Source organism: Passer montanus, unplaced genomic scaffold, assembly GCF_014805655.1.
Source record: "Passer montanus isolate IOZ18808 unplaced genomic scaffold, ASM1480565v1 scaffold22, whole genome shotgun sequence".
NCBI classification, from domain to species: domain Eukaryota; kingdom Metazoa; phylum Chordata; class Aves; order Passeriformes; family Passeridae; genus Passer; species Passer montanus.
This window is the reverse complement of record NW_024366815.1, coordinates 4,449,185-4,464,248: the sequence shown is the minus strand read 5'-3', so window position 1 is coordinate 4,464,248 and position 15,064 is coordinate 4,449,185. Positions and strand designations below refer to the sequence as shown.

The 15,064-nt window shown below is 37.3% G+C and overlaps 1 protein-coding gene across 4 annotated transcripts in view; it reads right to left on the bottom strand.

The window, feature by feature from the left end:
* Window positions 1–15,064, bottom strand: part of GHR (growth hormone receptor) — a 149,696-nt gene that overhangs the window by 11,749 nt on the left and 122,883 nt on the right. For 3 of the 4 annotated variants that reach the window (XM_039709917.1, XM_039709916.1, XM_039709919.1), the window contains exons 4-6: window positions 2,845–2,974; window positions 1,635–1,795; window positions 441–619 (exon numbers count right to left, since the gene is read on the bottom strand). In XM_039709917.1, the coding sequence (XP_039565851.1) occupies window positions 441–619; window positions 1,635–1,795; window positions 2,845–2,974 (470 nt within the window). The remainder of the gene's footprint in view (window positions 1–440; window positions 620–1,634; window positions 1,796–2,844; window positions 2,975–15,064) is intronic. The other variant, XM_039709920.1, reaches the window with a different exon arrangement.

Sequence of the window (15,064 nt, the reverse complement as noted above, 5' to 3'; positions counted from 1 at the left end):
CCTCCCTCCCTCCCTCCATTATAAGTATTAAAAGTTTACTCTGAAGAATCTGGATTGACATGGTGATATTTACCAAGCAAAATATTCCTGTTCAGACTACTGAAACATTAGGCACTCTTTAAATAGTAGAAGCTTAAGAAAACAATAGATAAATATTTTATCTTTGAAAAAACTTGCATATATCTGACTCTGCCTATACTTACTAATCTAACACAGGTGTTTCTGGGTTTTTCATTATCCTGCCTGTCAACTATCTTGACACATAAAGTTACAGTATTTGCTAGAAAATGTCAGAAACAACGGAGGCACATTATTTAAGAAATAAGGCATTGTCTAATTAACAATTACAAACATGTTTCTCATAGTGGTACAAGAGTGTTAGGGATAGAACAAGCCTGCACTGCACTATGACTAATGTATAATAAATATTTGTTCCATACCTCCTTCCATTTTGTCTCATTAACTTCTTTGTACTGCAATTCATATTCCAGAGTAATCCATCCCTTCCGAACATCTGCTGTTGGTGGTGGATCCCATCTTACCTGGATATCCCCATGGATTCCAGTCTGACTAGTATTCAGCAGAGTCCAGTTAAGGTGGACAGGGGGATCAGGTAGTACTGTTTAAACAGAGTATTTGGAATAAAACAGCCAGTTTTCAATATGAAATGAAACCATTTTTACCACACACTGATAAATTATTTCAGGACTTAAAAAGTATATTAACCATGTATTTTCTGATTAAAATAGAAATATTGCAATGTCAATGCTATTGCAAGCTATAACAAGAAGGCACCCTGCCAACTGACAGTAGACATGTTCTGCACAAGTCTCACCCGAGCAACTAATAAAAGAGTTTAAAAATGTATTGCCTATTGAAGTATATTTCTGAATAGCAGATTATAAAACACTAGATATAAACAATTATCCATCAAAATTCTAGAGTTCTGCCTAGAAAGAAAAACAATAATTGGAGTAACACAGAAAGACAAATATTTAGTAGCTAATACAGAGCACACTGAAAAATTTTTGTGTTTGAAAAATGAATCTAAATTTGCTCAGCTGAATAAAAGAGAGCATTGGGTATTCTAACCACCTGTAGGAATAAATTGTCTGGATATGCAGTTAATGGTGGTACACTAGGACTCTGAACAAGCAATAACATCTGTAAAGTCCCAGGCAGTCAAAATTCATATTGCCATAAATATAAATCCTAGCTTAGAAATACTAGACATCCTGATCCTTTAGATTACAGTTGATTCAGAAACAAAATAGTGTTTGGCTTCCAGAGCTTTGCAGGATCAAGGTTTTAATGCCAACTTTGCTCTACAAGGAGATGTAGCATCCATTAGAGAGGACTCAAAGTGAAAGTAAAGACAAGCTCATTTGAGCATGCACAAACTTGAGAGACTACTATTTAGAAAATAGTATTTATAAAAACAAATCACATATTTGCTTTCATCCTTTAGGCTTTCTTCCAATCTAGGCGATATTTTGTGGTGTAGATCACCACAAAATCAAATCCCTTCCTATGTATCATATATTTTAGGTACTAACTTTTCTGAAAGGCAATATTTAAATACAGCCTAAGTAATACAAAAGCTTATAGAGGTAAGATATATAATGGAAGCATACCTATTTCATCAACACTGAAACATTTTTTATCATATACTTCATTTTTACTGGCAAGTTGAACACAATATGGTGTCCACACAGAGGTGTAGGATGCATTGAAGTAACAGCTATTTTGTCCTGAAGTGATATAATCAGGGCATTCTTTCCAGTCTTCCTCATTACTAGAATGACAACAAAAATGCAATATTTATGAGAGAGAGATTTATAGACCTTACAAAGTACAAATTGCAGATGTTACAAGACACAGTACTGATAAGGTGTAAAATGTATGAAAGGGATAAAAACGAGTCAATATTGATGGTGATTTACAATGTCACCACTACTGAAGAAACCTGCATAACTGAGTTTAGGTACTGATGTACACTTAGTGGCCTGGAAAATAGTTAAACTTTAAGGTGCGTTCTTACCGAAAGCATTTTATGATTCTTTTATTCAATGTTTCTATTTTTTCTGAGATGTCTCAGAGTAACTAAGAAAGCCAATCTTGCAATTAGGCTTAACTCTGTTATGCAAATGTATCATTACCATAATAAAAAAGATCAAAACCCTGTTCATTAGAGGGAACAGAAATGCACATCCTCCTATTCCTGTGAACAAAAGGCCTATTTCCTTAATAGCCATTACTGGTAATGTCTATGTCCTTTTTCAGGCTAATCATTGTAGCAACATGAAATTTAAAAAAGCTTAAAGTGGAGCTGAATCATAATTGAACAGGACTCAATGGAACATTATCCCAGTATCAGATCAGTCTTTTCTCCTGGACCTGTACATTCAGACTTTATCACAGCAATTGATCAATGGGGACTTCATAAAACTTTAATAAAAATTTGAAAGGGCCTGTATCCAACCTCCACATCTGTGCACACATATAAGGAATCTCAGTGTTGCATGTTAGATGGATAAAGAATAAACTGAAGTTGCCTATTAAAAAAATCATTACTCATGTCATATAGTATTCAGTTCTGGATTCTGCAACCCGGACGTAAATTTAGCAAGAACGTGTTCTTAATTACCTGTCAAATAATGCTCATTGCTGCATATTACTCAATAACTACCAATAAATTCTAACATTGGAAAAAACATACTTAAAACATGGGTTTATACCCTTAAAAACAGTATGGCTCATATCACAGCAAAAAATTAACAGTATCAACCTAACAAGCATGGCAAAATAAATTATTTTCTCTTTTCCTGTTTCAGCTTTTATTACCTCTTCTTGTACAACAGCTGTAGTATTCTTGGAACAGTGAGGTTATAAAAATTTCCAGCAGTCCAAAAACATGAAAATGTCTCCATTTCAGGTGATCTGCATTTGCTGATTTGTGGCCATTGCAAGAGATCTGTCAGTAAAAAAAAGCAGGGGACAGAAGGATACACATTAACCAAATCCAAACCCCAGACTAACCTGCTGTTAAAATGAAACTCATCACCTTTAATGAAAAACTAAATTTTCTTCCAATCTGTTATGTAAAATGAGGCAAGATTTAAATTCTTACATGCATACATGTCGATGACTATAGAAGCCATCAATCTGAAAGATGTGTCAAGCTCTCTTCTGTACTGTGTAGAAGTGATAGTGTCACAGCCTGACACTCAGCATAGGGATTTGTAACTGAATAGAATAGAAAAGTCTGTTTCAGATGGAAGGGACCTAAAACAATCATCCAGTCCAACTGCCTGACCACTTTAGGGCTAACCAAAGGTTAAAGCCTGTTATTAAGGGCACTGTCCAAATGCCTCTTAAACACTGGCAGACTTGGGGCATTGGCCACTGCTCTAGGACGCCTGTTCCAGAGTCTGACCACTTAAAGAAGATTGTCCTAATGTCCAGTCCAAACCCCTCAGGTGCAGTTTTGAAACATTCCCACCTGTCCTGTCACTAGCCCTCTTACTTTGCTTCCCTCCTCAAGATGCAATCAAGGACATTCAAATCTTCTTAAACTGCAGGGCCCAACACTACACACAGGGAGGTCACACCAAGGCAGAGCACAGTGGGCTCATTGCCTTTGGACTAGCTGGCTGTCCCAGTTTGCTTAGTTCAGTACAGATACACCTGAATTAGCACTTCACTTGCTTTGAAGAAGGTGTGGTACTGCAGAGCTTACACAGCTCACCACAGAGACTCACCACAGCTTAGCACATACCCAGCTGATGCATTTCTGTCATGACAGAAGCTACCTTGAGCTGAGCTAAGGGTTTGTGTGCTCAATGCTGTGTGGATATAACCTTGTTTTGAGGGAGATAAGGGACTTCTGAGCAAGGGCATGTTCTGCCACATGCCACTTCTACATCCATAATTTCTATTCTTTGTCAAAACCGAAACGATGAAAGCTCATAAAATGACTGCTACAGTAAGTCAGCCACATCAACCCTTGTGAGAAGTATAAACACAAAAGTTGCAGGTATGACTCACTGCTTCCAAAGTCAAGCCTTAACTTTTTCCTGATTTTGAAGGTTCTAATTGCCAGTGTTCCCTATTTGGCCTGAAAAGCTTTCAGAGGATGATCAAATGTACATGGAATTGTATACCTGTCTTCACAGACTACCTGGGAATATGCTCATTTATTTCAGAAAATTTTTCCAAAATGCACTTCAGATGTAGATGTTAGTCAGGTATTTATGAGTGGTGAAATGATCCCTGAAAAGGGAATAACATGATGCTACTGGACCCTGCATGCAAAGGTCTTTGCAAAAGTTTTGGAAGTATCAGAATTTCAGACAAGATAAAAAGAGGAAATATGTTAGTGTCAGAGTGGTGAAACCCTGGAATAAATTGCCCAGAGAGGTGGTGGGTGCCCCACCCAGGAAACATCCAAGACTAGCCTGGACAGGGCTCTGAGTATCCTGGTCTAGTTGAAGACATCCTGGGTGATTGCAGGTGGGCTGGACTAGAGGATCTTTACAGGTGCCTTCCAGTGCAAACCATTCTGTGATTCTGTGATAATACTTGATACAAGATATTTACCTTCAAAGTCAGAAAAATATTAAGATATAGTCATCCACAATCACAAGGCACTTCCTGCTACATAAGAGGATACTGGCCTTCATGAATGCTGACTCCTTCATTTGTGGTTCAGACAGACACAGCTACTCCACGCCTGAGCAATCTGTATTTCTTGGGCCCAGTGGTGTAAACTGTGTACTTTATATTACACACCGCCAAGCATACATATCAGGCACTAATACACGAGTATTATGCATTTCTGTTTTGCTCATCCCGTAAAATGGTCTGACTTTACACTTTGGACAATGAACAGAGCATGAGAACATGTCTGTAAATATATTTCACAAGCTGGTTAGATTAAACTTCTCTGCCCTCGCCTTCCCTCTCATGCCTCCCCAAAACACTGAGAATACATCTTGCCACCCTAAAATAACTGAAGTTTGATTGGAAAGATTTTAAAAAGATGGCTTTTTTCTTAGCCAGCATGTTCTATTTTACTCAACTTTAAATAAGTTTCAGTTTAAAACTGAAATAAATTTTGAAATGAACTGTTGCTGCAAAGGGAAAAAAATGGCACTTTTCTTTTTCCAGAAAATATTGAAACAGAACATTTTTACTACTGTGTCTGATTTTTTTAGTGTAATATTTAGTGTTTGACAGCTTTGGCAAAACTTCAACATGCTTCTGGGATTGACATTGATTTGAGCTTTTACACAGTCTTACATCATTTGTCAAACAATTTCCATGTAGTAGATGTCTTAGTTAGAAACAGCACATGATCACTAAACTACAAATCATTATAACATAAATCCAAACTAAAACAGGATAAAAGATTCAAGAACAGAATTGTATCTATAACTTTTAAAAGTGCGAGTGTTCCAGCTTTCAAATTTGAATTTTCTTATTTAATTGAAAATCAAATTATTATATATAAGGAAAACAAAGGAAAAAAAATGTTTCAAAACAGAACAAGAAAAATGAATTAAATTTTCTGCTTTTACTTCAAAGACATGAATAAAATTGCCTCCATTGCATAATACCTATAATCAAGAAGACACGTGTCTCTCCCTTCTTCTATAAACAGATAGTGTGCAAGGAAGTACATGCTATGGTTTTTCCTGTTTCTATCCTCAGCTACATGCAAATATAGTTATTTTTACTGCAACACATTAAGAACTTGAGAAAATGATATACTGGAAAACTCTACTAAATTAGAGTATTTCTGTTCATGTATTCATAGCTGTATTTATAGCTAGAACATATAATACTTAAAGACCATGCAGACCATGTTCTCATCTGTAGGGGTAAATAAAGTCACACTTTTTCACATGAAATGAACTGAATTGAATCAAACTTCACTTAGATTTTGAGAGGTCCAGCAGAATCTTAAGATATAGGCTCTACCATGTCTTAATAATCAGTTCTCCGGAATTTACCAGCTTTATGAACACTTTCAGATGTACAATCTATTTTACAAAAAGAGATCATAGCACAACCAGAATGGCACCATTTACAATGGAGAGGATTAGAAATGCAGAATACAGATTAATATTTGGTCTCTTACATCCTAACTTCAGAGGAATGTATCCCCAGGTCTCTCTTTTCCACTTCATCATGATAGGACTATTAATTCTTTCTATCATAGATATTCCTTCAACAGTGCCAATAATTTTTGAACAGGGATTGTTTGGGATTCAGTATTCAGTTTATATGAATACTTATATTTTAATTTTATGACTATTTGAAAGAAATATTATCTTATGATAAACATTTCCAGTTTCTGTGTCAAGTTTCCAGCCACAGATTTGGTGACTGACTGAAGAAAACTTTAGCATATTAACTTGTGTAAGGCTTGGCATTCCTAGGGTAGATCTCATTAATTCCTTGTTTCTCACAAAAGTCAATTATCAGCATTGTGCACCGTGTGTGAGCTCTATCTGAACAAGCTGTCCCAGAATGTGATAACTGTAAGCAATAGCTCAGCTGACTGCATTTAGGCATAAAGACAGCAGGGTACCGAAAGTAAAGGCTGTCAAACCAAGATTTTAAATAGACTAGAAGAGCAAAACAAAGCATGGGTTCACACTTGCTCATTTCCTGTCTAATCCAGTAAATTCCAGTCGAACTGTCATTAATAAAACCACTCGCTTTACTCAAGATAATGGCTTGACCAAACATGCCATTTCAACAGGAAAAAACATGGAAAAAAGCGTCAGAAGGCTAATTCTTTTAGAGATTGAATTTACTTTTTTAATTTTCTTTTTCTTTCCCCTTCTCACCCTTCCTTAAAAGCCCTCTAATAAAATATAACTTTAAAAGGAGCTGGAAGTGTGGAAGAGCAAAGAACTGACAAGTATAACTGGGGTGTAGCAAAACAGTTTATCATCATCTTGGAGAAAGTCCTGCTGCCACCAGACCTCTAGTACTTCTACAGGGACAAGAGTGGAGGAGTACACAAATTGTACAGAAATATTCCACTTACTGATGTAGGACTTTGGTAGGTGACATGATAATAAGCATATTAATAATAAGCATAAAAACCAAGCTAACTAAACACAAAATTATAAAAGGGGCTGCACTTTTGCTGAACAAAATGAGGTGTTTATAGTTGTGAATTTTAGAAGCATCAAGCAGAATTATCCATTATCAGAACTTCCTGTACCAGTCAAACCCACAGCAAAGTTAAATTCACAGAAGAATAACATGTCCCAATATGCAAATCACTGATAAATGAAATCTTATGCAACAGCATATCTCTTCATATAATCCATTCTCAAAGCACATACAATGTGTCACTGCTAGAGTGCAATAGAGAAAGGTGGCAATACAAAGAAGGGAATTCATTACAGTTAACACTGAAAACAGCTGTGAAGAACTGGTGTGCAATTTCCTGTAGCTCAAATTTGTACATTGGCAGTAAATGCTCTGTCAATTAGGTCCTGCTCCTGAATCCACCAGGCTCATCAAAGGTTGGGTCATTTAATAAGAGCCAGTTGATTTCTGTGCTATAACAGGAAATTCTAATTTGTTTAAATTAGGCAGAAAAATGAACCACATTTGGTGTCAGTGGATGATATGTTGAATAGGTGCAATCTAGTACTAATAAATTGTCAGACATCCTATACAGAGAGCGGAAGATGCAGTACAGGGAGACAACAACCAGGTCACCTCCTCATCAGGCTGCTTGCTAATCTGACCCAGATTTTGCCCTAAGTAAAAGGGACCTATAAAGGACCCACCAGTTCTGGAACAATTTTTTGTAGAAAAGAATAAAATGTATTTAATATCATTAATAAATCAGATCCTTTTGTACAAAATACTTGAGAGAACAAAGCAAAGCTTAATAACTCTGATATGCTGCATCACAGTGAAAACAGAATGGAAATGCTCTGTAAGAGAATATTATGCTCATGGAGTAAGTCTAAATATTTTAATAGTTCATGATAAATTCAGGTGTTTTTCTTAGAAGAATGAAAGTGGGATGTTTACCTCTGCTTTGAACATTAATTTGGTGACTGCTACCTCAAAATACATTATGCAGACATCCCTGCAAAACAGATAACTATTCTGGCTGTTTTTTCAGAAAAAAAACCTTTTTCCATCTTTAGTCAAGTAGTCTGATGTAGTTAAAAGCACAAAAGACAGGAGAAACTGAGCTTATTCTATAGCATAGAAGTCCAACAGCTGTGCTGATTTCCCACACTTTCTATGCTATTAGGAATCCACAGAACAGAAATGAATGTGGCTCACACACATGTAAGGGTAGTACACACAAACAAAGTAAATAAAGCTCAGGATTGAGGGAAAAAACAATCACACAGCATTACTCAGTACCACTTCCCATGAGAGTACAGGGAGGAGAGTGGATGTGCACATGTGCCACGTTCCATGGTACTTGGTATGTGTTTTCAAATCATGCCCTCCCTCGTGTAGTGGTGGAATCAAGTGATTTCTGTTGCAGGTAATTGCTGTCTACTGGCCTGCCTTAATATACAAGAAATAAAGAGAAGGAAAGCCAAAGGTCATGGTAATTGTAAATGAAAGGCAGTCAATGTAACAAACCAATTTTCAATTCTCTCTTAATTGCTTACATAGTTGTAACTTAAATTGAAATTACCTTTTCAAGAAATTATGTAAAAAAAAAAAAAGTGGAATGTTTTTATCTGCTACAGCCATTGCTGTAGATGTTCAGTATTGACTAGCATTATGTGGTAGGGCATGTGTGGAAATATGGAAGCACAAATGAGGTCCTGTGGTCAAACAGAATGTGCAATCAGCAAACACCACAAAAGGTCTTCCATGCCATTCTCAGTGCAAACAAATTTTGCAGTACTGATAAAAATTTTCAATATCCTTCTTCCTCCTGCATATGTACTAGCAATTCCTGGTCTGAAGCCCACTTCAAAGTTAACAGTTGTCTAAAACCAAATGCATTGCTCCTCACCATGCAGCAATGAGGGGTTATCCTTGCTGAGATGGGGGCGCTCCAAAACCATCAGAGATTGGTGCTCAGAACCAACACCAGAAAGAGAAGCTTTCCAGAAAGAGAAGCTAAAGTTCAACTTGGCATTCCCAAGCCCTAAGAGCATCCCAAACTCTAAGAAGAGAGTACTCAAGAGGATATGGGGAGTAAGACTGTCAGGTTTAAGAACTGCAACTTGACACACCAATGAAAAGTCACTCTAGGGCACATCTTAATGCTCCTGCCTAAATGTTGCAACTTACTTCCCTTGTTTTAACATTAGTTCCCTTCCTATAAACAAGACACTGTGCAGGTGGGGCACTTTGACTGCACTGCAGTGGCTACTGGCATTGGGTAAGGGTAGCCAGGTCTTGATCTGACCAGGGATTAAGGAGGGACCAAGCCCTGAGCCCCAGAGCCTGGTGGAGGTGGCTGGGGCATGGAGCCCAGGGTGGGCAGGGTACTGTGGGGCACATCCTGCAAAACCTGGCAGCAGCAAATATCTGTGCAGTGGTGTTAGGAAAGCAAACAGCACAAGTGCCAGCCTGAGAACAATACAGAGAGTGTTTTAACAAAGGAAAAGCTACAGCACAGCTAACTTGCAGTGGAGTAGACAAATGGAGCCAAAAGAGGGAGAAAAAGAAAAAGCAGAACAAAGACACAGGTGAAAAGAAGAATGAGAAAATGACATGTTTGGAAAGAAAAGCACAAGAAAGCATAAGTGATTATGACAGGAAGGCAAGTAAGGGCAGCAAAAGACTTGAGGTAAGGCAGAACAAGCATAACATTGAAAAACTACAAATGAAACGCGTGAGCTGATGTTAGCCTGCAGTCACTGTTACTCAGTTCAAACAGTGAAGACAACAACTTCTGGGTCTGGCACATGCATAACCTGATAATGTAGAGCAGAAACTGCATGTACCTGGGATCACCCAAGAGATATAACAGGTAACAGACTGGAAAAGAAAGCAGGTTGCAAGTGCAGTGTGAAAAGTCAAGCAAGCACTGACAAAAGAGTCAAGCAAGCACTGACACAGCAAACCTGTTTAAGGACAACTGCAGAATAATGACAGCACAGAAATACTGAGGTCTTCCTCACAAATCCAAGTGTCAAACATCAGGTCTAATACAATCAGTGCTCCATGAAAGCAGGGCTGTGAGTTTGCCAGGTTTCATTCACAGCCAAGGTGCAGCCGTGCACTAACAGTGGTTATATCCCAAACTCCATGGGTAAGATGACAATGACACTATGTCCCAAACATAACCATCAAAACAGTGCTGGTTATGCAGAAATGTGTCTTGATATTTTTTGTTGTTTATTTCCTGTCCACACCCTCGTTACATTTGAATGAAGTAACTCACAGAAATACGACCCCCAATCTGGCCGTGTTCTTGGCATTCAGTCCTTTAAATTCACACTGCTTTTGAGAGATCAGATTAATCTCTGAATTCTTGTACTTTCTACTGTTAAAATTTCAAGTTATTTCTGACTTCTGCAGATTTAAACCATTCTTCAAAACTACAGCTGTCTGGTATATTTGCAGTATCTCTTTCATACATGACAGAAAAATCCTACCTTGTACTTTAAAGAGACCTTTAAACCATCTCCATTTGAAGCAGCAAAATTTGGGTTTTATTCAAGTGAAGCAAAAATTCCACAAAACAACTATCTGAATATCTTTGAAGGGCATTCCAAAAAGGCAGCAACAATTTGTTCCTTAGTCCAGAGGAAAGTTCCCTGTCACAGTCACCATATAGCAATTAAAAAACTACGGAAATAAAGACAATATGGAGGCTGTTACTAGGAGGGTCATTTGTTACCTTCACCTGGAGTGAAACTCCATAGGATTTTACGGAGCCATTCCCTGAGAAGTACTACTACAAAAAACATCCTAGGTAAGCAGGGCCACAGGCACTCAACAGAAGCTGAGTCCTCAAAGCAGTCCAAGGATTCCTGTGGCAGTGATGATTGAAAACTTTTTTGAGGACTGCAAATCTAGTGATTCTTCCCAATTCTTCATCATGACACCCACCCAACTTCATCTTTAGATAGACTGTGAAGTATACAGGGACTTATATGGTATGTTCACTCTTTTTGCATGTTTAGACCATAACACTTTCTTTTGGATCCCAAAGAAAACAGAATTGAGTATTTTAGCATATTCTATTGTGCCATATTTCCCCTGTGCTTTTTGAAGTGTCTGTTTTATTACTGTGGCCAGGATGTTTATTCATTCCATAATTCAGACTTTTATTATTGCAGTGAATTGTGAACTATAAGTTTCCAACTTCAAAGTGAAATTTAAAAATTAAACCCAAGAAGAATAAAATAATTGTTTTCTCCTCCTTTTACCTTCAAACCTAACAAGAACATGAGTCTTTGCAGTTTTGCAGTGCTCTTGTAAGAATGCTCTTTTTAGTAGATTTTAAAAGGAAAATCACTGTAACAATAGTTCTGTCTCCTCTTAAGCAAAGTTCTAGTAGTCCTACTACAATTGTCCTTTTAATAGTATTTATAAAGCAACAATCTCCACTTCCTAATGGTCAGAAATGAAGCCAATATTGTGGTAGATCATTTAAAAGTCCTGCTAATTTACAAAAAAGTTCTATTTGAAAAAAACTCAACTAAGAAATTGGAGTACCAAGCAGTTCTCACAGCCATGACTTGACATATGTCCTTTGGGTCCCAGCTGGATTCCTGCACATGAAAGGAAATATATGTGACACAGCTGTAAATTACAAACAGTGGGTATCTGAAGTTCTTCCCAAAATGGGAAAGTTGCTGAGCTGGATGCATCTTGACTTCATCTGAAATTCAGGATGATGTAAATACCAAACAAGAGAAGAGCTCATGTCAATGATGTTAGACTGATGGAATTAACTCAACAGTGGAAAAACACACCCCCCACCCCCAGAAGTACTGGCAATTCAGCACTAGGATGAACAAAACACCAGAGAACATACAAACAAGGGACACTTATGACTCAGAAGTGAGTTGGGCTTAAGGGAACAACACATATTTTCCTTCAGCTTTCATTTCTGTCATCTGGCTGCAGACCTAAAAGATCTTTTGATCATCTCTATGGCACTGGGTGGCCAGAAGTAAGCCTCCAGATTAATCCTTATTTTACTACTGCAGAAGAGATTTGGACAAAACAGACATATTCAAAATCACAGTGGACAGATTTATATAGGATTTTTTTTTTTTACAGACTGCCAAAAATGATTTATTTACATTATGTATCCTCTGCTGAACTTTACTTTCTCTGGCACCTCTTTTGTCTTTCTAAGAATCCAGTGCTGTCAGCCCTGAGCTTCAGAGCTTACATAGGGAAGGCTCTACTTTAAGTACTTTGCAGTACTTGAAATAAAGGCTCCTGAGATATTCTTGAAGTTTCATGGCTATTAAAGAATAAGACTTTCCCATCTGGCTTGTTTTCCATCTTCCTCCAATGACATTTCATAAACTAATAGTTTCAAATGACTACAGGAGGTGTTTAGAGGGAAGATGTAATTTTTAAAATTTGAAAACACAGACATTTCCTGACAGGAAAGAAACCAAGCCCAAACAGTCAAGTTAACTAAAGACCAACCTAGGTCTCTTGAATTCCTATACTCTTTAGCATGCCTAAGAAGACTTCATTTCTGATAAAAGCATAGACTTTTAACAATACTATGCCAAGGAGTGGTTCATTCCCCTGAGTGCCACTCAAGCCACTCATGTTATGCTTTAAGATTAACAAAAGATTAATAGGCACTATCAATAAGGGAAGATCTAATGAGCCTTTAAAACAAGCAAAGAAATAGAGATCAGTCAGGAACAGTCTTACATACCATTTATAGTAACACACTTCCTTTTCCTCTAGGAGCTCTCCAGTATGCAGTTAAAGTCAGGAGGTAATGAACATTTTACACACAATACATTAAGAGTTTTGCAACTGCCCTCATTCAAGTTATCATAAAACAATTACACACCATCTCCCCAAAATTACTGCTTTTTGCAGGGGAGAAACAGGAGCAGCAGAGAGGTTTGCTTTGGGAGCCTCAACTGAGTTCAGATGGATGGAAGGAAGAACAGTTGCTAAATCCAAAATGGTTACTCAGAAAAATCCTGCCATCAACAACTCGCTTCAATGTGTCACACACACATTAAACGCACACTAAGTGGCAGACAGTTAGAAAGCTCCATTTGCAGCAAGTTTTCTAGATGCAGGTGGTTTGTCACTGTGCTATTCATTGTGCTATTCATATGTGCTATTCATTGACACTAGGTATTACAATGAGATACACCTTGCCTGCTCTGAAGACCCTGTAATTTTGGAAACTCTGAAGGCAGGTACTGCAGAACTTGTCTCCTACAGTAACCATGCATCACCTCCCTTCCTGCCCAACTTTCATGCTCTCTTGAGTTTTCTTTCAGTATCCTCTACTACTTTGTAAACATCAGCAAACACACCAGTAAAGCCAGAAGTTGTGATTTTGCTCCAGTGCCTTAGAGTAAGAGCAAATTGATCTTAAAACAAGTCACAGAGTACTTGTGTGCACTTAGCCAGATTTTCCTGACTAGAGTCTCAGAACTGTGATGATTCCATCTACCCCTGCACAGTACAAGTTTGCTACTCAGACAGGTATAAACAATAATGTTATAATCACACCATCTCCTCATCAAAAACTGCAAGGTGTAATTATATAAAATGACCAAAACTACATTTTTGGCACACTGAGGAACATCAGATTAAGTGATTAATTCACTCCCTCTGCAGCTGAACAGAAAAACATGATGAGTTCAAAAGCGATACACTCATCTTTAAAACAATGAATGTGAGGATGAGTTGTGTGAGACCTTCCCTGAGTGATGATATGAAGTTTTACTTCAGAAGATTGTTCTGGGTCAGTGAAAAACTCCTCTCTGTTTAGTGCTGGTTGTACTACTGTATGAATCAACATCAGCAGGTAAAATGGAGTTACACAAGTCTAAGAGAAAAATACAAAATCCAGTTTAGTTTTGGTGCTCTTTAATTTCCTACTACAATTAATGTTGGCAGCCTTGTTGCCCATCCCATGTGGTTTACCACTTTTGCTCAGAATATTTAAATTTTTTCTAAGAAATTGCCTCAGAACATGTCTTTAAGGAAGTTGTATAGAGGTTACCATGTTACTGCTCAGTCACAGGTCTTTTGCACTAGTCCTGGCAGGCCCAAATACAATGAACCACAAAGAAGAACATTATGACTTCTTTTTCCACAGGAAGACATTGACAGCAATATTTTCCAAATTTTTGAAGTGTAGAATATTAGTAATCATCAATAAGCATATATTTGTTCTTAGTGGACCATTTCCAAAGGATCTTTGAATTTCCCTGAGATTTCTGAGATCCAGATCTTCAGCATCATACTAAGAGTGGATCTTCCTACAGTACAAACTGTCAGATCCCAATGCCTCTGGACAAATATCAACTGTACATTTTTTTAATTGTTCAATGAAGTCTGAGACACTCTCAACAGTAATATAAGGAAATTGTAGGTGAGATTTTTCTGTTTGTGATTTTATTTTACCAATGAAATATGCTGTTGTACAGGTCTTCTAAATTAGATATGTTATAGATTGTATTTTACTAAGTTTTTCAATTTAAGAAATGTTGATGGGTATACTGATACAGTTTAAGGAAACAGAGACTAAATGATAGTACTAGAATCAGAAAACATCAAGCCAAAAAGTAAACACAAAAACCCATTTTAAAGCAGAAAATGTGCAATGTTGATATGTGAAGGAAAACTAAAGGAAAACTAACCAGCTTTGGTTCATTTTCAGTAGTGTACTTACATAAAACAAAATCTGTTGAGCTAAAAGGCGAACTGTATGTTTGATCAGATTTCAATGGTAAAGCAGAATCTGAAGAGGGGGAAATGAATGTTTATGACTAACTGATGACTAAATTATAGCCCAAAGTTGAATAAATTTCTTGAATGCAATTCAAATTGGGATCAGAAAATCTTTGTAATTATTCCCATATTTTTGCTGTAC